Raw genomic sequence first — 27,201 nt, 5'->3', positions numbered from 1 at the left:
AGGATGGCTGGTGCAAAGGCATGGATGCAGAAAAGAATATGAAGAGCACTGAGAGTGGAGTGATCAACAGAGGATAGGTGGTGGGAGGATTTAGAAAACACTCTAGGTATTTCTAGTAGGAAGGTTTTAACGGAGAGAATTAGATGCTTACAAAATTGCTGGAAGGGATGGAAATGAAGTAGGGGGTTGTTGTGCAGTGTTTACGTCATGTCACCACGGCTGCTACCCAGAGGTTGGGGGATGCTGTTTCCTCACAATGGTTGGGAACAGTGTGAAACCACTGCCAATATCACAGCTGGTACATAGTCTTTGACTGGACAGTAGAATAAAGTATGGCTGGTAAAAAACTCAGCCTGATGCCATCTGTTACTATAGTGTAAGAGGAAGAACAACTTCAGCTTCCTTTCTCTCTACCAAATCCTGCATGAGTGTATTTAACTGACAGGATCACATCTAGAACCTGGTAGCAAGGGGATCTGGGAAATGTAGTTCCCAGCCTCCCAGACCCTGTGATAAAGAACTCAGAAAGGGATTGGGAATGAATGCTGAGGGTCAATAGACAATATCTAGCATAGCTGGGAAGCCAAGTTGGGACCAGACTGTGAGGGGACTGGAAAGGCATGCTAAAAGTATCAGAAAATGCTGCATGGGATGCCACTGAAAGTTAAAAGCAGGATTTTCACAATTCAATCGGTTTTATAAGCATTGATGGCATAGTAGATGCCATTCTTCTAAACGAAGGAAACCCCAAGCTCTATACCACAATAATTTATTAAATAAATAATATATGTATAACCATGCAATGAAAAAGTCCTCTAAAGGTTTTTTAAAAATTATGTACAGTCAACCCTTAACACAGGTTTGAACTGTGCGGATCCACTTTTACACTTTTTTTTTTTTTTTCAAAAATAAATACTAGAGGGCTTCCCTGGCGGCACAGTGGTTGAGAGTCAGCCTGACGATGCAGGGCACACGGGTTCGTGCCCCGGTCCGGGAAGATCCCACGTGCCGCGGAGCGGCTGGGCCCGTGAGCCATGGCCGCTGAGCCTGCGCGTCCGGAGCCTGTGCTCCGCAACGGGAGAGGCCACAACAGTGAGAGGCCCGCATACCGCGAAAATACATACATACATACATACATACATACATACATACTAGAGTACTACTACACGATCTGAGGTTGGTTGCATCTGTGGATGCAGAGCCAGGATGTGGAAGAGCATCAAATATGGAGGGTAAGGGGCAGACTGTAAGTTATACATGGGTTTTCAACTGCATGGAGTGTCAGCGTGCCTAATGCCCACGTCATTCAAGCGTTAACTGTATTTGTGCTAACTCCACCCATTTTTTTACTGGGCGCACATTTTGTGGCAGGCATTGTGAATACAGATATAAAGCCCCCGTGGTCTCTGACATTAAGAAGCTAATGTCCTTTTTCTTTTCGGTAAAGACTAAGAAAGTTTTAGAGGGTTATTTGGTAGATTAATTCATTGATTCTCAAAGTAACTTCTGCTGAACCTTGTAAGAGGAACATCTTGTAAGATGCTAAGAAAAAAAATGGTCCCACTATCAAACCAGGTTTAAAGAATTTGTATTTTATTTCCTCTTGCAAATTTCAACCTCTAATAAATCCTGTAGTAAAACATTAACTATTTAATTTTGTTTTACCAAAATTACCCACTGTTGACTCCTAATATGTATCAGCAGTTGAGTTCTTCAGAGCACAGTTGGGGAAAGACCAGCTGCTTGTATAGAAGAGCCAATCAAACTGAAGGCTACCACTGTGCTATTTACAAAAAAAGGGTTTAGATATGAGAGAATGAAAAGAAGAAAACTACTGTAGCTTCAGGTATGATTTCATTTCAGAAGCATTTGCAGGACAGAAAGGACATTGAACTCATCAAACCAATCTTAATACTAAAAACATTAATAGCTATCAAAACTTAATTTCTTAAGGATGAGCTATTAAGTGCCATAACAATCATCTAGGAAGATGCAAATCTTGGACAGTGGAAGGTTATAACTATTGTAACAGGATGTTAAATGGTGAGCTTGGCCGCAGCAGCAAATTATAGTTGCATTCCAAAACATTGATCAAGGAGCTTTTGCAAACCAGTTACACACTGTGGAACCCCTTAACCCACAAGGCCTTGAAAGAGCCTTGAAAGGGTGGAGCAAATGGAAATAGAAACGGATTTTGTGGAGAGTTACGCTGTGGTTCTTCACCTGTGGCTCCACTAAGGGGAGCTGTGGGGTGTTGCTCGCCTCACCTCTTGCCTGCAGTTGAGACGCGTTCTCTTGTATGACTCTGGCCTGGGGGATCTGGGTGGGATCGCAGCTTTGGCAGAGAGCGGGGAGGCTGCGTGAGTTTGGCTGGGACTTCTCTCCAAGAATCAGACAAAGAGCACTGGATGTGGGCTAAGACGGCAGATAGAGGCAGCCTGGGGCTGTTCTAAATCCTGCCCAGTAGGCTATCTGGAGTGGATGCAGGAAAACCAGAGACTGGGGGAGAATATCCGCTGGAGGAAAATGAATTGCCTGCAGCACAGAAAGTTCAGGCAAGTGTTCCCAAGCTGAGGCTTCTGAGGAACTGTCCACACAAAACAGCTCCAACCTCTGCCAGTCCCACCGTATGAGAAGCCTGCTTACGACAGCGCCTGTTAAACCGTTGATATGCTGTGGCCTTTACCTCTCCCACTGCCCCTGCTTTGACCTTGCTGGGCACAGAAATCTAGGCCAGCTCACTGGGAGAGGAGAGATGCCCAGCAGAGGAAAGACAAAGGACCATCATCGGTGACCAGGCTACAGCGAGCCCCAGTGGCAGAAGTTTTAAATGCTCATTCGGCATCGTGAACGGAGACTGTCTTAACTTAAAATGACTATAGAGCTTCTATTATTTACAGTAACAAGGAGGTCACAACACCTGACCTCATGTTCCTACAAGGGTTAGTGCATTACCCCCATTGACCAGGCTTAAAGGGACACTGGGAGACAAAACCAACTTGCTTCCACGATTACCCCATGAGTTCTGCTTGTTCAATGTACCCTTTACACCGTTAAAGACAACCGAGACGGGCATGTGTGAGAAGATATTGGTAGATGCCTGCAATACAGCAGGGCCTTGTTATAACGTAACATGCCACTAAATATAGGCTGGTAAAATCCTAATCCTGTCGCGTGTATAGAAGCAAATCTATCCTGGGTTATTTTAGACACATCTGTAAGATGAAGGCTAAAGACTGGGACAAGAAGTGATGTGCTGAATCTAACTGAAGGCTGGCAGAGGGGCGAGACCTGTTGCAGCAGGTCCTACGGTCCCTCCTTTCACCATTTTGGGGGTTTCCGGAGTCCCAAGTGCCAGGCTTGACGCTGGGGTTTCAAAGCTGTTTCCCCAGCACCTGACAATTTAGCAGGGGAGACTGACAACAACGCAACCACTAACGGACTCTGGAGATCACAGGAGCTAAGGAAAGTCAGAGTAGGTCAGCGTGGAGGTTCATTTAGAAGTGAGGGTTAACAATAGAATTTGGCTTTGAACTACAGGTGGGCACTTGCTAGACTGAGAAGCATTTAACCTTGCAGGTGACATGAGAAATCAGGAGGTAGTCTCACCTGTGATTCTTACATTGGTGAAGCTTCAGAGTCATCTGGAAGCTCCAAGCCCCCAGTGATTCTATCTCTGGTAGAAATCAAAAGCTCAACAGTATAGTCCCTCAACCCTCCCAAGCTCCCACATGATTCTGATACAGTAAGTTTTGGCATTTGGGAACCACTGGAAGGGCTCAGCAAAACGATCTCACTTGGGTTTATGAAGGTCTGGTTGGCTGTTCTGCAACGGTGAATGGTTTTACTGAAATTGGTACCCACAGAAAGCCCAACAAACACAACCAACAACTCTTGTTAAAAGGAATTAACTTTTATTGCTATTTTATAAAGCTTAATACTTTGCTAAAGGAAAAAATTATATAGATAATATAGCCATTAAAAGAAAGAGCAGAGCTAAGTGATACAAAAGAAGCAGTAAGCAGCAATAAAATTAATACCTACACAAGACTAGCAGCGCCATAGATAAAGCAGAAAGAGCTTTACACTGGGAAAAGTTACTTAAATACAGAAATAGCACCTTACAAAAAGGAACTGAGAAATGTAAACTTGGTAGGTAGATTCAAGTATAAAAGTTATACCCCCAACTCTTGTACCAGAATGAAAGGGTTTCACAAACCCTGGACAGTGTAGGGCACACACACACACCTCCCTCAGTGCTGACTCAAAGCTGCATTTCCTTAGCAGGATCACTGACAATCTTTTATTTTTTTTCTTCTTTTACGAAATTATACAATGATAGACTCAAGATTGCCACGGCTTCTTCACCACCCCTGATATCCAAGTCTAGCTCAGCTGCTCCACTACCATCAGTTGCTCTGTAACAAACAAATTCACATTCCCGACGGAAACAACCACTGCATTATTATTTCTACACATCACAAAGACACATGAAGAAGTGGGTACTGAAAACAAAAGGAACCTGCTCTTGGTTTTCTATTGCTAAGTATGGTCACAGAATCATAATCTCATTTATGGGTTTGTTTCTTAACACCCCTCAAGAACTGTGAATCCTCTGAGGTTTATGTGGTCATATCATGAACAGAATTAAAAAAAAAAAAAAGATAGCAGAGAAGTTAAAGTGGTGGGCATCCAAGAACAGTGTCTGTGTTTTCATCTAAATATAGACCTCTCAAGTGAAAATATTTTGTGGAAGGTCTGAAGCATTGATATATTTAAAATGCATGTATCCTATGCAGATTTATATGCCATGTGTCTTATAATCTACTTGAAAAAGGCATATTTTTATTTCGATAGGGAACCCATCATATTAGTTCAGGGTAATCGTTACCATGCAATTAGATTAGCTGATGATGAGAATCACATTTTTTATCAGTTTAACTCTAGAGAATTAAACTCTAGAGAGTTCACAGTCTTGTGAACAAGGGGGAAAAAATATCATCTTGTAAACTTTAAAAGTTTGGTGTTGATAAAAATTTTATATAATAGCAAATTTATTTAATCTTGCTACCTACCTCAAGTTTTCAAAAATCTTGTGGGGGTGATAAGGCTAATATTATCCTGTAGTTAATATAAAGCTACTTTATTCAGACTCCCAGAGTCTCTTAAATTAATATTTTTATTATTTCATATAACATTTTCTTGGGTCCAAAAATTAAAAATAAAATCCTACACCAAGATTCCACATCTAAGAAGTATAAAAAAGGAGAGAGGAATAAAGAAAGGAAGGAATGAAGGAAAGGAGGGAAAAATGAAGGGAGGGAGGAGGGAGGGAGGGAGGAGGGAGGGAGGGAGGGAAGGAGGAAGCCATTTACTCTGAAGAGACAATGAGGTAAATAATACATCTAGGCATACAAAGATCTAGTTTGGCTACTTAATGAAACCCTAAAGTAATACGGTTTAACAAAGGGATACTGGTAAATTTCCAGAATTATATTTATGCTAGAACAACGATCCCCTGCGCTCTCTGTTCTTATTTTGCAGTTCTAGGAAAAATAACTCTGATTTGAATATTCTTGGATTCTGAACGTCAATGTGTCTGTTTTCCCTCTTATTCTTCCCAACACGAAGAAAAAAAAGTAAAAGAAAAAAAATAAAGTATCACCTATTGTCCTACATCAATTTCTACACTGTCACTCTTCAGAATTCTACTAAAAGGTCCCAACTAGGTTCCAATTTTCCATATAATTCCTTTCTACCATCCTGATTTATTCAATAAACAGCAATTGCTAGAAGACATCCCATACCTGATGTTCTACAGTTAACATTTAAATTAAAACACAAGGGCATGTAGTGAAGGAAACTGAACATAGTAGGACTTTTTTTTTTTTTTTTTTTTTTACAAACGAACAGTAAAACCTCACTGTTCACACAGTTACTGAGAAGCAGCTATCTGGCTGCTAGAGTTCATCTTAATTCTCAGGCCCAGCTCAGGTTAGCACAGTTCATTATAGCAAGGTGTGTCTTCACAGTTATTTTGGTCTTGACATTCCGTCATGTATATACACTTATCCACATTATTACTAGGTTGTAAAGTAAGTGCAGGGCAAATTATAGGAAAAAAGTACAAACATTCAAGTCGTCATACCCTGAAAAACATGTGTTTTGCTGTCGTTGTAAACTTTTTGCACTAAATCCCACTTCAGGAAAAAAATAAATAATACCATAGGATTCAAACTGAAGTTGGCTTCCTGATGAAGCCGAAGGAAGCAGTAGCTTTTTCAAACTGCAGAAAGGAAGTTTCTCTCACCACAGATCTACTCGGGGTGAGTGGGAATACACGTCAAGAACGCTCAACCCAGTTAAGTGCTAGACGGGCCTCCCCCACTTTAGAAAAACCACAAGGCTCCAGGAGGCTGTTCAGATCTCCTTCCAGCAACAAGATGATTCTTGAATGAAAACCACAACAGTCAGTTGGTGCTTCCACTGTGACACCACGAACAGAGTCTGGACTCTAACTGGTAAGAAATGCACAATTAGGAACAATTACTTTCAGGAAAATAGATGCTTCCTGAAGATGGATAGTTAACATTAGAACCAGGGGATGCAGGAGAGAGGAAGGATGCATGCTGAAGACCAGATGGTTTGCGTTCTAGTTTCTGTTCACCATTAGGACATGACCTGTAACACAGGGAAATTCAGGCACCTCCATCTCACCCCTGCTGGGCAAAGTGTCAGGTTAGTCGGCCCCGCCGCTGGGGATTTCGAGCCTCCTCTGTGCTGAGCTGGTGTTTCGTGACTGATTCCTTTCTCTTCTCCTGAGGACAGGGTCCCCGAGGCTGCCAGGCGTCTTGAAAAACGTCTCTCGATGTGTGCGTCGGATGCTCTTGGGGGTCACTGGAACTGGTGACTAAAATAGAGAAGAAAAAAAAAGAGTACATAAAAACAGAAGTGAAGTCAAATTGTACCCAGTCTCTCAACTGGAAGCCCCCTCTTTTTTTTTCTTTTTTTAATTGAAGTATAGTTGATTTACAATATTGTGCCAATCTCTGCTGTACAGCAAAGTGACTCAGTTATACACAAAGACGTTCGTTTTTTATATTCTTTTCCATTATGGTTTATTGCAGGATATTGAATATAATTCCCTGTGCTCTACAGTAGGACCTTGTTGTTTATCTATCCTACATATAACAGTTTACATCCGCTGATCCCACACTCCCAGTCCTGCCTCCCCCTTGGCAACCACCCGTCTGTTCTCTATGTCTGTGAGTCTGTTTCTATTTTGTAGATAGGTTCATTTGTGCCATATTTTAGATTCCACATATAAGTGACATCATATGGTATTTGTCTTTCTCTTTCTGACTTACTTCACTTAGTATGATCATCTCTAGTTAAATCCACGTTGCTGTAAATGGCATTATCTCATTCTTTTTTATGGCTGAGTAGTATTCCACTGTATATATGTACCACATCTTCTTATCCGTCAATGGACATTTCGGTTGTTTCCAGGTCTTGGCTATTGTGAATAATGCTGCTATGAACATAGGGGTGCACGTATCTTTCTGAATTATAGTTTTGTCTGGATATATGCCCAGGAGTGGGATTGCAGGATCCTATGGTAATTCTATTTTTAGTTTTCTGAGGAATCTCCACACTGTCTTCCATAGTGGCTGCACCAACTTACATTCCCACTAACACTGTAGGAGCCCCCTCTTGACCTGTGTCGCTGTGATCCCCACGCAGGTGTTCCATCCTCTTTGCTTTTCTGTCACACTCCTCCAATGTATCTCCTTCACAACACTCACCACAGTTGGAAATTAGCTGATTTATTCTGTGTGCAGAAAGGCAGCCTAGTCTGCTGCCTTTCTGCCAAGTGTGGCACTGACACCTGCAGCCAGGGTTTGGGCTCTTCCATAACTAGCTGTGTGACCTTGGGCAAATTACTTAACCAGTCTGTTCCTCAGTTTCTTCATCCATAAATGGGGATGATAAAGGTACCAACTTAGCAGGGTTGCAACAATTAAAGGAGGTGAGATTAATAAAGCACTTTAGATCATGCCAGGCAAGTAGTATGTGCATGTGTCTTTGCTCTTTTTGTTTACCTGCTAATATTTATCCTCTCACGTTAAATATTTATCCCTTTAATGTGCCCTAAAAGGGCAGGGACCATTATCCTGTTTACTATTACATCTTTACTGCCTAGGTCAGTGCCTGGCACGTAACTGGTGATCAAGAAGCATATGCTATATTATAATCGCCTTGTTTAAAAACTAACATGTATCTTTCAATGTCTAACAGACTTTTGAGCCCCTGAATTACTTATCTAAAATACTTTTGGTCACAACGTAACTCTTTCTCTGGGAGAGAAATAATTACTCTGAACGATGCCTAATGCATAACAGGAATTCAGCAAATGCTCACTGACTGGACTACAGATGGAGTTGGGGGAGGCAAATAAAGTACTGATCAATTTATATCGATTACAGACATTTATCTATGTACATCTGTATCTATTTTGAATATGTATATATATACACATCAAGGAAACAATGGATGTATTAACATATAGCCATTGCCTCCTAAACAGTGCATTTTATGAAATGATAGAAGCTAAAAATCTTTGAGCTAGTATCAAGACTTTCGTTTCCCTTGATTGTTTCTATAGCTGCACAATTAAAATTCAGGATGGTCTCCGTTATTGACCTAATGAAATGAGAGCTTGGAGAAATCATCTGAATATTCAGCGTGCATCAGAAATCCCCATGAACTATGCTTTAAATAAGTTCCTTCTGGTTCTAAGAAACAGACTGACACCTAAAACGAGTTTTGCCTCTAAAGCACAGGATCTCCCACCTTCTGTCTCCATGCTTTATGAAATAAGCAGATACCTCTGGGTCTACAATGGAAGCCAGGTAGAACCTGCTGTAGCACCCCTGTCCTATGGTTGTTTGACTAAAATCTGATGAAATGCAGGCAAATGCTATCACGGAGTGATGCTCCTTGTGCGGAGCTGAAATGAACCTTCAGGACTCACCTGTTGTAATTTTACCACAGAGGCTGGATGTCCTCCGTAAACGGGGGACTCGGGCTGGATGATGCTGTGTGATCTTGACATCACCGGACTCAGGTTAAGTGAGTGTGGACCCTGAAGCTGAGCATCTGTGGAGGGGAGTGTCGATGACTTTGGATTAACCAGGGCAGCAGGGCCGATGAGAAGGTGAGCTGTTGATCCAAGGCCAGGCAAGCCAAGATTCACAGGTCCCGTGCTTGGGAGAGCACTGGAAGCAGAGGACACCGGCCCGGGCATCGTGGGTGAATAGAGAACAGGAAAAGGGCCCAGCGTCGGCGATGGCAAGACCATGCATGGAACACTGAGCGGCGGCAGCTGACCTGAAGGCGGTCCCACAGCACGGGGGGTCTGATTGCCAGATAAGAGCACACTGAAACCATTTAATCCTGGATCAGAAGCAGAACAAGGTGAAAGTCAGGGCAATGTGAAGACACCATCCAAGCTCCCACCCCTCAGGGCCCTTTCAAACGGGAGCCCACTGTCAATCAACCCTCATGCCGCAGCCTGGCCACCCGCTCTGTGCTCTCCCAGCCCCGCACTGCTTTCTTGCCACAGGGGCCACCGCTGAATTCCCACAGTTACCTATGTGACAGTTTGGTGGATGCCTGAGTCTCCTGAGAGACTTTATTAACATGAGCTCCACTGAATCCAAATTGAGGAGGAAAGTGAACTTGGTTGGGAACAATGATAGCTTCCTTTTTACAAAATTTCTAACAGAAATTTATATTTCCCTCAATTAAGACCACGGGCAACAAATCACAACAGAATGAACGGTACCTTGACTTTATCACTAGTAAAAAGCACAGGTGTATTCATGTAATGTCACCACGATGGCAGATGTCTTAAGAGTCTAACGGTCCCCACAACTCTGAAGTTATGAGAGGCCTGCACTTGCTGTCAGATCTTTTTATTACTATAATTTAAAACAATTCCTTTTCTAACGGGATTTCAATATAATTGGCTTCCTCTGTAATCCTATGTATTTAACTCTCTGCATTTGTAAACATCCTGAGGAGGAATCCACAGCCTTCACCATAGAGTCCAAGGGCCCACGGCCCAGAAAAAGCTACTGATCCCTATGCTGGGCTGTCATTTTCATTCTGAAAAAGCCGGGTCTGTTTTTTTTATTTATTAAGGTATCAGTAACACTGAGTAGCGTGCTTAGACGAAGCGCTAACAAAATATTTGCTAAAGGAATAAAGAATGTTTTCTAGATAAATGAGAAATAACAAACACCTACCTAACCTGTGATGGGAACAAGGGATTGAAGAAAATCACTTTAAGTCTCTTTGTAAGAGAGCAGCCTCATGTACACAGTGCATATTTTAAAAATTAGGTATCTGTTATATTTCAGCTTTATTTCAAGAGTAAGAGCATTTATTGAGTCTTACTAAGCGTCAGGCACTATTATTCTAAGTGCTCTAGATGTATTATCTTATTAAATTTAATCCAATTTTCACAGCACCCCCATGAAGCAGGTGCTCTTATTATTGCTGTTTTACCAATGAGGAGGGCTGAATACTTAAGTTCACGCAGATAGTAAGTGGTTTTAATGTCCAGCCCTCTCACTCCAGCCCTGCACTCGACCACAAGGACATGTCAGCACTTCTGAATATTGAAGAGATCAGCATGTGAGCCGCACATGGTGGCCAGGACGTTCACATTGTTAAACTGAACCACTGCCAGATTCAGCTGAATTATAAAAACAGAATCACCTTCTGAATACGTTGTGCTTTTCACCAAGTAAAGTTGAATGCATTAAAAGTAAATTACCTGCCCTAACTGTTTTCTCCTCATCCGTGAGGTTGGTGAAAGTGAAAGCAGCCTCTGCCTTCATTTCGTCGATGGAGAAAGCAAGGGGCTAGGACTGAAATGACTCAGAGGCAGCTCATCAATGCACCAGCTTGGTCGGGTGACATGAACAAAAATTTAAACATCAAATTTATGACCCGAGTACCCCAAGGGACTCGAAGACATGACACCCCTTACCTGCTGGCGACTGCACGTAAAGATACTGCAGCAAAGAGGGCTCTTTGGTGCTTTCATTTTCTTTCGAAGGCTTTTCTATCTCTGTATTTCTAGAAGGATTTCCCCACTCAGAAGAAATGAAGCAGTCTGCTGTAGCCTTCCCCGAAACCTCCTTTGCAGCAGAAAGTTGTCCATTCATGTGAATGTCTTCATGGGGTGCAGGTCCCCTTTTATCCACGGTCTTGGAAGAGGCAATGTCTGTGGAATCTGAGGGTTTCTAAGCACAACCCAACCAGGAACCAGAAAAGCAAGTCAAAATCCCAGCAGTAAATTATAATAACAGCTTTCTCCAAATAGCTAACATATAAACAAAAAGGTCAGACACAGCTGTATGCCACCGTGATTAGTGTATGTCAGTTGTTTCTGTCATATTTATAGGAACGGCCTGAAGATCACTGTCACGTCATGTGCTTCTGTAGGCTTACGATCTCTTAAGCACAGAAACGATGGAGATTTTAATAATGGGAAACTGGGTATGGTGTTTAGACTGTGAAATAAATTTCTGAGCTGGAACACGTAAAGGGTGTTGATGCTGCAGGCTTTTAGGGCTTGTTAAGAATTGCAGGGCTGACCCAAAGCTGTCTTGGTTATCTAAGACACATATATGTAGATATACCAGTCAGTCTTTTCCTTCCGTTTTGCAACCCCAGGCTATATACAAAATTAGAAAAATTCATTCTGGCAGAAGGAAGGCATAGAGGAGGAAGGGTCTTAATTAATGGACTGATTTCCATGAGGTGTGCCTCCCTGATGCTCTACAAACGGCTGCAGGGAGAGTGCTTCTGCTTCCTGGGAGTTTGACCAGTCATATCTCATTAACCTCCGAAAGGCTACTGTGGACAGCTCAGATGTTTGTTCTTTTCATTTTGTGGCTAGGGAAACGGGCCCTCTAAGCAGTGACCCGAGCACTGACATAGACACTGAGGGCCAAACGGCACCTACATTCTTGACTGTGGACCCCAGGTGCACCCTGGATTAAGATGATTATTTCATCAACGTGTTAAAAAAAAAAGTATAGCAAAAAAGACTGGGAAAGAATATGCAAACATGTTGACAGTGATTGCCTCTATGTGGTGGGATCATGGGTAGGTTTTTTTCCCTTTATACTTTTTAGCGTTTTATGCAAAGTGTGATTTTTGTAAAAATCACTTTTGTTACAGTACTGCTTCATGGCAAGATTATTTGGGGCTGCCAGTCCTTAATTAGACAAGTGACACATGCACCACTTCCTATTCCAGACTCAGTAGCTTATCTGTGTGTCTCTATTGGGAAGGAACTACAGGTCGACGGGCCAATCAGCTAGCACGTCCACCGGAACCCCTTACCTTGGGCATGACGAGGGAGAGGGGGCCGTCTTCGTAGTCCCTGCTTTGTCTCTTCGTGGCCGGCTCTTCCTCCTCCTGGGGCTTCCTCTCCTCCCCTAGGCGCTTCTGAACTGAGGGCGTGGCTGAGCGCTCTGCTGTGCCTTCTGAGCCCCTGCTGTCCCTCTCTGACCCTGACCCCGGGGACGGCGGCTCTTGCAGGCTCCCGCACAGCATGAACAGCGAGGTGGAGGGCACGTACATCAGGGGCTGGCCGGCCAGCAGAGCTGGCTTCAGGCTCTCCGCGTCCAAGGCGGCAGAGGCGAGGGAGACGCCTCCTTGTCCGTTCAGACCATTCTGGGCAGAGAAGGCCTGCAAGTCCGTTGGAGCCACGGAAAGTACTGGGTGGGCCAAGGCATTAACACAGTATTCTGAGTCAACAGAGAGGCCGGGGAAAGGAGCAGCGGCCTCCAGGCTGCTTGACGGAGGTATCGCTCTCTGATTGGCAAAAGTTTCTGCCCTGGAATAAAAGAAACAGAGTGGGACCCATCCAGTTACCACATTCTGCCAACTCCCAGCTCTGCTTTCCTAAAGAGAGATGTACCAAAGCAGGAGTGCGAGGATACTGCTCAGGATGCCATTAAAGCGCACTCTCTGAGCCTGTGAGCCGACTCCAGAGGCAGATGACCATATCACCTGGATGGATGGTTAGGGCTGGGGTAGGGGGATCTCAGGTGAGGGCTAATAGAGGCTCCTCCCCTGCCTCTCCCACAGCCAGTAGCCATCAGCTACCCAGCACGTACCCCTTCCCAGGCACACAGATGCTACGATGACTAGCATAATAGGGTAATAATTTCACATAATTATTATAACACTAGCTACTCTCATCCGTCCCCCCTGCCCCCATTTACTGGGGAGGAAAACTGAAGCTCAGAGGCGAATCCACCCACTGAAGGTCACCCAGTGGGGCCTCACAGTCAGTCACTGTGAGAGATCCTGGGTAGATAACGGAGTCTAGGCCAGACATTGATTTAAAGGACATACCGAGTTTGTCTCAAATCCTCTGTGAGATAAATGAAGTGGGCAGTGAGTGAGGAAATAAATTTATCTACAAAATTATTTTCTGTCATTCTTGTCCCATTCTGCTCCATATTACTACAGAATTTTTAGGCAGCACACATTCAAAATTAAGTCCCCTCAATCTAGGAGATTATAAACGATGTCTGGGCCTTTTATAGAGAAAAATTTCCAAATACTAGAAAGCATGTTTATATTGTTAGTATTATTTTGCAAGTAGATGAGGAAGACTCTTTTGAGACTCCTTTAAGGACTAGTAAATAGAGAACAGGGATTTCCCTAAACCTCTGTGAGGGAATCACGGAGAGCAATTTTGCCCACGTTCTCGCCCCCTGTGGCGCTGGGAATAAGCGGAGTGCACGGGGCTGCAGAGATGAGTAAAGCTCTCCAACCACAGCCTCCCGGAACAAGTGATGGCTATCACTCAGCTCCATGAAACAACGTGCTCACGCTGATGGTCGCACCCACTGCCCTACCTCTGGCCGTTCACCTTCAACCTCCCCATCTCCACCAGTAAGATCACCGTCACCTGAGACCCAGGTGTTCTTTGTGATGCCTCTTTTCTACTTCAGTGACTCTTGCCGACTCACTGTCTTATACTGATTTCCATTTCTTTCCATCCCCAGCTGACACGGCTCAGACCAGCACCACAGCAGACCAGAATGACTAGGAATGCTCTATTCTATGATCTCCTAATCTGAAGCCCTTCTCTATTCCAAGCCCACCTGCTTAAAGCAGCCAGAATGGTCTTCTCCAGTGAACCTACAGTAACTCTTTACCATCCATCTAATAAGTCCAAACTCTTCAACTTGGCTTTCAAAGCTTTCTGCCAACTTGACCTACTTACCTCCAATATCCCAAGTTCTTCTTATAAATACTTCCTTTCATGATCCTATTTGGACAAATCATTAAGGCCAGACTAACCAGTTTATTTCCCCTCCACTCCCTGATCCTGGCTCAACAATCTGTTTCTTCCCATGTCTGGCATTATAAACCCCTCCTGTCTTCGCTTTAGCATCTCCTCTGCTTCCTCTGCTAATATATGATTTCCTTGAAAATCAGACCCCAAATCTGATTCAGCTCTGTCGCTTAATAGCATTGTGACCTTGGGCAAGTTACTTAACCTCTCTGGATTTCAGTTTCCTCTCTGTAAAATGAGGATAATAGTACCAACCTCAAAAGGTTGTTTTTGTGATATTAGATGAGATAATACACATAAAACTTCAGGAATAGTACCTGGTAGTTCATAAACAACGTTAGCTACGATGATGACAAAGTGATTCATGGGACTATGTGTCATTTCTCAGTGTCACATTAGTAGTGACTTGTCTTTTCTCATTGTATTTGTCTTTTTATTTATCTTTTTCCTTGTAAGCTTTCATGGCCTAGGGGAATAAATTTTTCATACTTTTGTGTCCCTGATGCCATATCCTGCACAGTGTTGGGCACAAGGGGAAACTTACAAAATTCTTAATAAACAAATGGCTGACTTTTGAGCAGGACTGTTAAATTTTACCTTTTGATGGGTGGCATTTCAATTTAGTCAAAGTTAAGACTAGGAAATAGAAAAAAATATACCTGGAGTTTTTAAGACTACTTACTGTGAATTGTCTTCTATTTTCTGCCTGTAGACAGCTGCCAGACTTCCGATTTCTAAGGAGTAGCCACCTGACCCTAAAAAGGAAAATGAAGGTCTAGTGACTATAGCAAGGGACTTATACACCCCAATTATATACAGCAGGATTCATTATTCACAGCTCAGGGATTATAAGACTACCTCAAATGCATTCTGGTTTTGATTCAAATAGAGAAATGTCCAGAAGCTAGCTGTTAATGGTGAATGCAGGTCTCATCAAAGATTAGTGAGAAAACAAAACAAAGCAAGTATTGCTTTGTAAGTCTGATGAATTGCTGAGATGCATCAAACAGGCCAACCATGGCAAACCAAATGATCTTCAGTCTTTTAAGGCCGGCTAGAATAATTTCAGGCATGGGGCTATGTTTATAACCTTGAAGTCACCAACTCTTTTACCCGCCCACCACCCCAAATCATTTCACTTGAGGTAAGTGAAAAAAACAGGCACAGCCTAGAGTCAGCTCACTTTAAAATGACAGTGCATGGGTCGGGCTGCAATTACATGGTGACTGATGGATTCCATGGATTAAGTAAAGGCAGATACCTTGTTTTTCTCTGTAAGGGCTGCTGGGTTCTGAGTTCACTTTCCTCTGGATCCTCTCAGAAGCCTGATCTGAGTTAAAGGAGCCATGTCGAGCAAGCTTCTGTTTTGCACATAATTGAATGTGGCCGTAAGTTTCTCTTTTCAATTCTGGTAGGACAGATGCAGAAACATCCACTAGTTCTTCATCTAAATAAATAAGAGAATTGGTAGTGTTGTTATACAGCTATAATTCAGGATAATTTTAGCCTTTTTAAGATATGGCTTTGAGGACCTATCATTGTAACGGAGCTACCCTATAAATTAAAAACTAAGACAATCAAAGGAATTTTATGAGCCTTGTGTCAAACCCCAATTCCTTTCAATGTATTGTACTAGTCCCTTTTAAAAGTTAGTGGATGACTTTAAAGTAAGACTGAATCCATATATATTCTAAAATTATCTAAACTGCAACAAAAGTAGAACAGGATGTTCTATAACCCAAATTAGAATGGACCTGGCATTTTAGATGCTTTCTTTGGGCAGAGATATCCAAGAAAAACCCAATCATACTCAGCCCAATGTGCAGATTTAGAGATTTTAACATTAATTGAGATCAGCCTCTTACGCCACAGCCCTAGGGCAATGAGTATAAGAACCTCTGTTTTCTATTATTATGCTTTATTATTTCTTTCTTATGCAGTAGGAGGCTCAGTTACTAAGTGACCAAAGGAATAAGGTCAGCAGAAACTTCACGGCTGAAATGCTGCAGAACAGTGAGGATAATAGAAGGCTGGGCCTCGGAGGCACATTTTATGCTTAAATAAGCCTGTGTGAAATCAGGACAGAAATTTCTATACAGAACCAGGCCTATATTCTACAAAGAAATGACCCCTGTTGTTCAGATAGTCATTCCTACCCTGCTCATCTGTGCTATTTTGTTGTAAGTTCAAAGCATGTACATTCAAATTATAAGACTGATTTAATAAACTGAAAGGCCCAGCTAGACTTACATTTTCTAAAACACACAAATATTGAAAAAGAAAATCACCTTACAGTTTTCTTTTTCTTATAACAAAACCCCAACAGATGTTCTGTTTAGAAAATCTGAAGTTAAACAAAAAAAATCAGAGGTTATAGAATCAAAAAGAAGAAAATGGGTCAAGATAGTAATGGATCATATCTACCCTCCTTCCTGAAACAAATAAAATATTGGACAAAATATATAAAACAATGGCTCTCAAGACACTGGACATCGGGACAGTGATCCCTCAGAGGTCACTGGGAAGAACTTAACCTCTCTGAATTCCTACTGAGCAGGTACTGCCATGCGCAGTGCTTAAGAGTTATCTAATTTTCAAATGTGTGCTAATTATACACCTTCAACAGAAGCTCATTAACCAACTGAAGTGCATAAAGCACTGATTTGGGTACTAGGGTGTAATCAAAGGTGAATAAAAACTGTGTCTGCCCTCAAAATTGTACAGCGGGGACAAAGCATAATATCACCAAGTACAATAGCATGATGCTAAACTGCAATCGTTTAGATGAGACGCTCTGCTCTGGGTGATCAGGGGAAACTTCATGCAAGAGCTGATGTTTGAGTGACATCTTGAAGGTTGAGTAGAATATTTTTATGTTGAAAGGGGGAAGAGAGCTTCCCAGGTGAAAAGACCGGGAGAAGCCAGAAGCAGAGGAGTAGAAAGTGGCAAAGTTGTACACTTCACGCTGGCAGGGGCTGTATCACATACGTCTTTGAATCTCTCACGGCATTAGAAGAGGCAAACCTCGGAGATATTGCAGAGATATTGCGGGTTTGGTTCTAGACCACTGCAATAAAGCGAGTCACATGAATTTTCTGGTTCCCCAGTACATATAAAAGTTAGGTTTACACTATATTGTAGTGTGCGATAGCATCACATCTAAACAAACAATGTACATACCTTAGTTAAAAAAATACTTTATTGCTAAAAATGCTAAGCATCACCTGACAACGCAGGGTTGCCACAAACGTTCAATTTGTGAAAAACACAGTATCTGCACAGTGTGATAAAATGAAGTATGCCTGTATAGTCCACATGCAGTAAGTACTTGCTGGGTTGAATTAATTAGACTTGATTTTAAGTGGTTTCATCTAGTTCCTAAGTGAATAATGTGTTACAAATGAGGTAGAGAGCTATATCTTTTATAAGCCTGGGTTAAGTGCCGGAATTTATACTACTAAGACTAAAATTGGAAAGGTAACTTAAAAATAACTTTAATGGCTTTTTTCCAGGCAGCATAGCCATACATAAAGTAGCTGGTGCAGAAGGATCCAGTCCCCGGTTGTGCAAATATTACTTTTGAAGTAAGCAGAAGATAATACCCTCTTTTGCTCTAATTTAGTAAAATTATGACATTAGCAACCTTTGAAATAAATTACAAAAAAGGTGTTCGTTACATCCATACTATATTTAGAAGCCATCTTACCACATATTAGTTTTGGGATAGTAATTGATATAATTTTTACATTATCTGGAATTTCAAAGAAAAACAATGTTTTACTCTGCTAATGCACAAACAACCAGAGTTCATAAGGAGTGTCATTTAAAAAAATTTTTCTTTTATGAAGTGTCATTTTTAATCCTCAGTCCCAAACTTCCAGGAACTTTGGAATAAAATAAAAAATGCAAAAGAGCTGTGATTTAATAGTTCCAGAAACTGCCAGGTTCTAAGTTACCTGTGTGTAAGCCAACCAGCATAACCATTTGTAGACTAAGGCTCATTGTTCCAAGACTGATGTCACTAGTGTAATTTTGAATGTGATGTGGGTGATGGGAAATGAAGGTGAAGATCAATTTCACTGTGTGGTGGGTGTATGATTTGGAAAAGGAACTGGGGATTATACCTAAAATGGTCCCTAGCAAAACCATGCCTTACCAGTGGAACTGAAATCCACAGGCCCAATCCACTTGAAGGCGGGTTTCCGGCCTCGCTCTTCTGTTACATGCACTTTCTTTATCAGTGCCAAGCTGGTCAGAACATTGGCTATGTCATAGAGGCGTCGTACCTTTGCTAGAAGATATAAAGACAGTTGTGGTCATGCCATACATTGGTCAGCAACACCATTACGTTTTAGTTTATGTGACAGGTCACTTTCTAGCCACCATATATAAGCCTCTAGCAGAGAGCAGTGGGGTAGCGTAAGGAGACCAGTGGCTCCGGCGTGAAATCACCCAGGATTTATGTATCTGATGACACTACTAAGGGAAGGTCACTGTGTTCTCCCATTTCCACAACTTCACACTCATACAAGAGGAACCTGGTGACAGGCCAGGATCGCTGTGATTGCAAACGTACCAAGAGAGGGAAATGGGCTGTAATGAAAGGCTTAGGAAATGTAATTCTGATCTGTGGCTCGTGAAAAGCCTGCCTGGAGTTTCTTCCAGCAGGAGGTGGTGGCACCTGCTCCATCAGGCAGCTAGGCTGTGAAAATGACAGGGATTCCCCAGAGCTTCCTGAGACTGCACTGCTGGGCACACAGACTGTCTAGGGCTCCAGGTTACGAGGTATGACTGTGCTGAAGACAGGCAGCGCCTCACCTTTAATCCCAGTGTTCTGGCCACCCAGTGGGGGAGGGGTGGGATGGGCATTCCCTGAGCCTGAAGAGGTTTTGTGAGAGACATTTGAAAGTACAGGGATTGGGGGAGAAATTCAGAGGGGTGGTAACACATTAAACAGGCAGGATCATGCCCACAAAGTAAGTTCTACTCAAGCAATCAACGTATAGGTCGGAAACCTACTTGAACTTAGGGCTAGGATCAAGCAAAGGGCTTTGATTACCGACCAGAAACATCAAGCATTCACCCCAGATGCCATAGTCTTCCCAACCCTCATAGAGCTGGATTTTATCTAGTCATTTCTCCCACAGGGTGGCTATACTTCTAGCTGGAAACAAACAAAAAAAAGCTAGAGAATGTTCAGCTCATGGTTTCTCAGGACTTGAATGAGCTACCAGGAGCCAGGGGCCTTTGGCTCAGGACCCAGGTTTGATGGAAAAGGAAGATGCACGGGGTGTGAAACTTGGAAACACTTTCCTCGTCCAGCAGCCATGTCCCACCACCCCTACACCCTACCCTGCTCATTCCTCTGGTTCTTACCTGTAGACAACTTTCATGTCCACCCATCAGAAGAGTATGCAGGGGGCAAGGAAAGAAGGGAAAGAACACTCAGACATTCCGTCTTGGATGCAGCGATACTAAAGAGAAATGCAAAGCCTCTTACATCCTCCCTGACGTGCATTTGTGGGATGCCATTCTGCTTCTACCATCCACTCTGCCGGGGAAAAGGCATCGGACAGAACTTTCACAGGAATTCTGGTATGTGACCAGCTTACCTCTCACAGCACCAAGAACCTTTATGAAGGCAGGAAGGAGTGCATGTCTCAAAAAAAAATAATTTTCTAAATCTCTGAGGCAGCAAACATCAGCATATGACATCCCACTCTTTCTGTGCTAATAAGTGGATTTAGGTGAAGATGCTTACTTTTAAATTTACTGTGATCCGGCGTATCTTGGCTTTCTTCTATCAGTATTTTGGCAGCCACGTCAAGAGTAACAATCTTGGTTTTGGAGACCAGGAACAGCATGACAAATTTCTGGCTCATAATTCTCAGAGACTTATCTTTTCTACTGTTTGCAGATGCTACAAAGGGAATAAGACAAAAGCGTCAAAACGTAATTTACCACAAGAGAGACTGTACTTCTAGTTTGCCAGACCTATCTAACTGTATCAGCAGATGGAAACATCACTCTTGTTACAGTGATCAGCGGAAGCCTGCTGGACACACATCATAAAATGATGGTTCACAAAGAAATAAGACAGATTTTCTTGTGGGTCATAAAATTACAGTAGGTATAAATTCTGGAATGCTTTATATTCATACTTCATTGAATAGAAGCCATGAAGTAGTTTTCCTGAAGCAGTTTTGGAAAAGATCAAAGTAGAGGGATAAAAGGATAGAGTTAGGGACCAGGAACTATTTTCAGAACATCAACACTTCCCTCAATGGCAAGGTCTCCACTTTTATGTCTCTGAGCCCACAATAGCTAGACTGTACCCTCCACATAGCAGGCACCCACCTCTTCCATTGTTTTTCAGAAATAAGTGAAGAAATAAACAATAAGTAAATAGGAGACACTGATTAGATGTGTGTTGCCATTGATGGCAGGCAAACCGTCGCCGACAGATGGCTGTCTCCTCTGGTTACGAGGATAAGAACTGGCTCATAGGGTGGAATTAAAAGGCATGAGGTAGTAAATGGAATGAAAGCCAGGCCCACCCTTCCATTCCTATTGCTTATAAATGCAAGTGAAACGTTAGGGATACCTGCACTTTATTATCTTAGCAAGGAGCAGCAGGGTGAGAATGAAGATCAATGGTTAAAGGAGGGACAGCATAAATATGAGCTGGGAGGGGAAGAACAATGTAATATAAGTAAAAAAAAAAACCTGCATCAAATAAAGGTTGTCCATCTTTCTAATCAGTATTTTCTGCTAATGGGGTTCTTTTCTAAGTCATCTACTCCAGTATATAATTAAACAAACAGGATCCTTTGGAGAGAGAAATTCTTTCCAAGTAAATTTTCCTTAAAGGCTCACAAGCAGGAATCAGCATGGGGCTGTCAATCTGAAACGGCAGCGCTGTTCGAGAGCTACGGTCCAAACACACCAAATACCAAGTGAAACTGCCACTACACAGTTTTTCAGTGAGGTTGAGTGGGCAGCCCAGTCGGGAAGCCATCTGTCTCCCTGTCTTCAGGAGAGAGAATAAGAGGACATCTCCCTCCAGGGTGGTCCATTTGGTTCCTCCCATCTTAGCAGTGACTCTCTTCAGAAGACACCATCGCCCTCTCCCTGCCATTACTCGTGTGGGTACCGTGGACTCACAAGAGGGATAGTCCGGTTCAGAGAAATCCAGTAACTGTGGATCCTGGGAATCTGGACAGCCATCTCTTTTGCGTTCCCCAAATTTATAATCCATCAGGTCGAGCTCTTTCTGTTGGAGGTGTGCCATCTGCTCTTCGTATTTCTGCTCCTCTCCTAGCCTCTGGAGGTTCCTCAGGGTTTTCGGCAGGCTGTGCCGTCCGTGCCAGCCGTACTGATTCTTGGCCACCCGGCTGACCAGATGCAGCGACTCCAGCACATTCACAATGTCGTAGATGCGCCTCCTTTCAACGCCTGTTTGAAAAAGAGAAGCCAGCCATCATCATGCCGACCAACATTTTTGAGTATAAAGTCCTTGAAGGCTTGGACCTTGTCTGTGGACTATTTTGTGTGATACTCTGCCCAGCAAATAAAATTGCTCAACAAATTCATACTATATGAATGCAAGCAAAAGAAATTTTTTTCTTCTTGGGATCCAACTCTCGATAAGATCTAGGATAAACATCCACCTTGAGATGGATGACAGTTCCATCTGTATTACATAAACAGTAGAGCAACTTTTCTTTGGACCTGTTAGGCAAACCACATGAACATTTCAGTGCGTTAAAACGGGTGGGCTTCAGCAACACACGTCATAGTAATAAATGCTTGATGAATGTTGGATGGTTGATTTTGACTTGTGATCCTAGTTATACAGACTATAGAACTGTGTCCGGTAACTGTTAACTCATTATTGGACCATATTCTCCTTTCCTGGAGTTTGAATGATGTGAAAAAATTACTTGTTAATTCTCTTAATGGCCAGTAAGGAAAACAGATGGTAAATATTTTGTTTCCCATTTTGCACTGGCAACTCAGGAGTCAAGGGCTTGGGCACCCTTCTCAAGTTGCTGGAGGAAGCTAGTGCCAGGGCTGGAACAACGTACAGGCCGCCCTCTGCTCATCACACCTGTGGACAACTCTCCCTGGGCTCCCACTCACTGTATCCTGCCAAACAGCCCATTGATAAAGCACAGAAAGAAACTCTAGCAGAGGCTGACCATCCAGTTCATCAATTCCCTACCCACTTTCCCAACACGCCCTAAATAGCCAGGATTACCAGCAGTCTATTGAATTTACTAAAAATATTTACGCTGGTTAAGTGCGGGGGCTTCAGGGTCAGACTGCATGAATTGGAATCCCTGCGTTATCCCTTCCTAGTCGGGTGAGCCTGGGAAGTTACTTAATCTCTCTGTGCCTTAGTATTTATCTCATAAAATGATGAGGATTAAATGTGATCATAAACTTAAAGGGTTTCTGATAGGTGTTAATTTATCTACTGTTTGTATGTTATTTGGTAAATATCAGTACTTCCTGCGTGGCACTGGAGATACATAAAATTCCTGCTAGCATAAGAGGGGACAGTAGAAACAGATTTTTAAATCTTCCATCTTGACTCATCCTGTTATGCAATAGGCCCTTAGGCTTTGGGGACTCAACTGGCCCCTTGTGCTCTCGCCTAAGTATCCGTAACAAAAGCCTCCAGGCATCTCTCAGAAGACTGGCCCAGGTACAAAAATGCCTTCTTTCTCTTCACTTGCCAAGAGCTGTTCTATAATCAGGGCAGACTTGGTGCACGTAGCTCTTGGCCTTTCAAAGATTTAACACAAGAAATAAACCAGGTTACAATGAAAACTGTGGAGCTGAGAGGAGATTCTACCCCGTGCATGAAGAGGCATTTTGCAGTCAGAACATTTCGGCTCGTGACCTGGAAAGGTTCTTCACTCTCAAAAGCTCAGGCTTTGGTGCCAGATGCCTGCTGGAAGGTGTTGGCCAGAGCAGTCAGCAGCCCCTTGTCCGGATCTGCCTGGCTCCTTATTCCAGTCTGTTTTCATATATTAACACATCTTGTTGAGAGTGGAACGTTACAAACCTTCCCATTAGAAATGTCATGTGAATGCAACTGAGACAGCCCAGGGCCAGCCATATGTCTGGCTGTTTTGTTATTCTGTATTAGACACAAGCTGCTAAGTCTCCATCTAGTGGCTAGACACCTCAAGAAATAAAGGAAGACTGGGACAACTAAGAGAGGAAGATGATGCTTGCTGTGCACCATAAGTGTTCAGAAGGTGGTGCTGGCAAAAGCCCATAGGCAGCTACTTGCCTGAATAATCACTCACCTTTGCAATCTGGACTAACTGTCCACTGGCTGGGTGCACCTAAACTTCCCACGTCACAGGTCTCAAGTCCTGCAGGTAACTCTGGGGCTTGCTCTGCCAGGAAAGTCTTCCCTGGCGCTGAGCCTTCTTTTTCTTTTGTATTCAAGGCAATCCGATTAATCGTAGGCATGGCATTAGTTATGCCCTTGAGGATTTACCAATTGTTACCATGCTTCCCTTATGCCCCATAGAGCTTATCAAGAGCATCTCAGCTCAATAAATAGTTTCCCAGGCTGTGTAACTTTCCATTTACTAAAGTCACTCCCAGTTCTTTAACCTCTTCTCTATAATATCAGTATCGAATCTACATGAGACCAGAAACTGGGAATGAATGCAATTTGAATGCTTTGCACATCGTTGGTTAAAATATGGTCTTAAAGCTTGTGACCTGGGATAGAGCAGGAGTTTAGACTCAATCCCAGGAGATGGTTACCCCTGAAACAGCTTCCAGGAAGGGACTCCATTTTTACGATCTCACGTGAAGAGAGATGGCAGGTTCATCTGGCAGGTCTTGGAAATTGTGAAACAGCAGGAAGCTGTTGCAAAAATCTTTGGCATTCTGTTCCAGGCGGTTATAACATGGGGATTTACAGCCCATATGAGAGTAGGATCCCACTCTTCTGTCCTCCCTGGGACCTGTAATGTAGCTTTCCAACATCTAATCTTTTGTCTTCTGCACTGATATCAGTGCAAGGACTCTTGATGAGGCCTGGGTATATGGATGAAGGTGGCTTCGTGAACCCCAATGAGAAAGACATCGTATGATCTGTTGTTTTACCCTCATCTTCTTCTTTTTTTTTAATTTATTTTTGGCCGTGTTGGGTCTTTGTTGCTGAGCGCAGGCTTTCTCTAGTTGTGGCGAGCGGGGGCTACTCTTCGTTGCGGTGCACGGGCTTCTCACTGCAGTGGCTTCTCTTGTTGGGGAGCACGGGCTCTAGGCGCGCGGGCTGTAGTAGTCGTGGCACGAGGGCTCATAGCTGTGGCTTGCGGCTCTAGAGCGCAGGCTCAGTAGTTGTGGCGCACGGGCTTAGTTGCTCCACGGCATGTGGGATCTTCCCGGACCAGGGCTCAAACCCGTGTCCCCTGCATTGGCAGGCGGATTCTTAACCACTGCGCCACCAGGGAAGTCCCTACCCTCATCTTCTTAAGACTAGTTTCCGGACCCAGTTCCTCAGCTATGTCAACACCAAGCCTCTGTCCAGCTGGCTCACCTTCCCCTTCTTGGTTCATTGCTACCAATGCCAGAATACTGTATTCTACTTCCGGGTTCTAAAATGGCCCCCCGTCAAAGCCCTCTGCTTCCTCCTAGCTGTAGAGGATCACAGGATGGCTTGAAGATGGTGGAGGGGGTGGGGGGAGTACCTCTAATGAGAGCTGAGTAGAAACTGTTCCATGTAGCAATAAGAGTAAGCCAGGCTCTGAGTTGGGCATGTTACTGACATTATCTCCAACTTTTCTAAGTTTCTGCAAGGTAGGTGCTATGGTCCCTAGGCTGTAGTTGACAAAAGAATAATTAACTTTTTAAAGCTCTCACAGTTTGTAAATTAGAGAGCTGGGCTTGAAATCCAGCTCTGTCTTACTCAAAGTACAGCCCATGGTCTTCCCATCACAACACACTGGTTCCTCATTACCTCAATTTCCAGCAAATAAAATCTTTTTAGCCATCAGTTTGAATAATTCAGAGTGATAACCATCTACTGGGTCACATTCTTTGGGCTACGGGAAGATATAGAACTAATAAACAAACTAAAAATATACTCTATCATAAAGCCTACTGGGCTGATTTCTTCGAGCCTTTCTTTCCCCTGTATGTAAACCCTCCTAATCTTTTAAGGGGACACTCTGACATCTTCAAATCATGTGATTTCTACTTATTTATTGTCAACAGTATGTTCATTCTGAAACCAACAGCAATCCACGTCCACTAGGAGTCTCTATTCTGAATCGGCAGTCGGCATATTTATAGTCCAGACACCACTGCACATTACACACACCCACGCCGTGCGAACGCATGTATTCCTCTTTGTTATAAGGCTTAGCTGTTTGAGTTATATCCAGATGTGCTTTTACTAGTTGGGCAGACTTGCTGTGAAGGTCACAGTATAGGGCTTCAAACATAGTGCTCTTGCTTTCAAATCGTGCTTTATAACAAAAATAACACCAGTTCTGAACTCTTTGAAGCATTTTAAAAAATAAACAGAAGGATATTTCTAAATATCTTTTGAGTTTGTCTGAAATAACATGGGATTAAGATATTAGATATTAATTTGTAATGTGAGTTTTCTGTAAACATATTTTTTAAGCTTAAAAAAACCAAATATTTGTTTGACCCTCAGGCCTAAAAGGCTCCCTGGAATTCTATGCATAATGATGATGACAGAAGAAAAGCTCTACCTGCTCCTCTGTCCTCACTCTTTTTTTTTTTTTTCTTTGCGGTACGCGGGCCTCTCACTGCTGTGGCCTCTCCCGTTGCGGAGCACAGGCTCCGGACGCGCAGGCTCAGCGGCCATGGCTCACGGGCCCAGCCGCTCCGCGGCATGTGGGATCTTCCCGGACCGGGGCACGAACCCGTGCCCCCTGCATCGGCAGGCGGACTCTCAACCACTGCGCTACCAGGGAAGCCCCTGTCCTCACTCTTTTGAGGGTCAACTCTTTACTTAGTAAAGGAGGTGATCTGAAGCCTTTGGCTTGCCCGAGGAATCAACGTCTCACCGTAACCGGAGACAGGCCTCCAGGTGATCCCACAATACATACCGAGACTGACAGCAACTTCATCTAGGGAGATGGTAGTTTTCTCAGTTGACAGTGGATAACTTGGATAGCGAGCTAGAAACTTCTGGCACAGGAGTCCTAAACTTTTCTGTTTTCTGCTTGGCCTTTGCTTTTCAAATTCGTCCACAGCACTGTCCCCAACAACATCAAGCTACAGAGGGCAGACAGAGGGAGGGGGAAAATGTCACAGTTAACATCTGAACAGAGAAATTGCAATGGGTGGTATTGGCGAGTGGAGGGGAACATCTAAATCCATACCATCCTAGATTCTGGTTAAAATGCATTTCCTAATCTAATTTTCTTAACATTTTACCTATTGCTTTCTCTGAACTGAACTTTTCCTCCTTTGTGATTTGAGGCTGAGTCTACTGTTTAAAATAAAAAATGAACAATGCAGTCATTTATAGGTTGCTACAGCCTTGATTTATAGGTTGCTACACCCTTGCTACTAGCGTGCTTGTTAGACTGAGATCAGCGTCACCAGGAGCATGTTAAGAGGTATAAAACCTCAGGCCTCACCTCAGACCTGATGTATCAGAATCCGTCTCTTCCTAAGATCCTGTGTAATTCCTATTAACGTGAAAATTTGAGATGTACTTGCCTGCAGTGTGTCACCAGACTCTTTATTTTTCACAATTTACCAAGGGTTGATGGAACTGAACAGGGGGAGCTAAA

The 27,201-nt window shown here is 43.1% G+C and overlaps 1 protein-coding gene across 2 annotated transcripts in view; it reads right to left on the bottom strand.

The window, feature by feature from the left end:
* Positions 1-3,894: 3,894 nt before the first annotated feature.
* Positions 3,895-27,201, bottom strand: part of E2F7 (E2F transcription factor 7) — a 32,699-nt gene continuing 9,392 nt past the window's right edge. The window contains exons 4-13 of one of the 2 annotated variants that reach the window (XM_004316065.4): positions 26,509-26,677; positions 21,560-21,850; positions 20,157-20,315; positions 18,552-18,686; positions 15,657-15,842; positions 15,078-15,150; positions 12,424-12,919; positions 11,060-11,315; positions 9,035-9,456; positions 3,895-6,910 (exon numbers count right to left, since the gene is read on the bottom strand). In XM_004316065.4, coding sequence (XP_004316113.2) covers positions 6,740-6,910; positions 9,035-9,456; positions 11,060-11,315; positions 12,424-12,919; positions 15,078-15,150; positions 15,657-15,842; positions 18,552-18,686; positions 20,157-20,315; positions 21,560-21,850; positions 26,509-26,677 — 2,358 coding nt within the window. In that variant the 3' untranslated portion in view covers positions 3,895-6,739. The remainder of the gene's footprint in view (positions 6,911-9,034; positions 9,457-11,059; positions 11,316-12,423; positions 12,920-15,077; positions 15,151-15,656; positions 15,843-18,551; positions 18,687-20,156; positions 20,316-21,559; positions 21,851-26,508; positions 26,678-27,201) is intronic. The other variant, XM_033866307.2, reaches the window with a different exon arrangement.

The sequence above is a fragment of the Tursiops truncatus genome, chromosome 11 (assembly GCF_011762595.2).
Source record: "Tursiops truncatus isolate mTurTru1 chromosome 11, mTurTru1.mat.Y, whole genome shotgun sequence".
Classification (NCBI taxonomy): domain Eukaryota; kingdom Metazoa; phylum Chordata; class Mammalia; order Artiodactyla; family Delphinidae; genus Tursiops; species Tursiops truncatus.
This window is presented reverse-complemented; position numbering and strand designations above follow the sequence as displayed.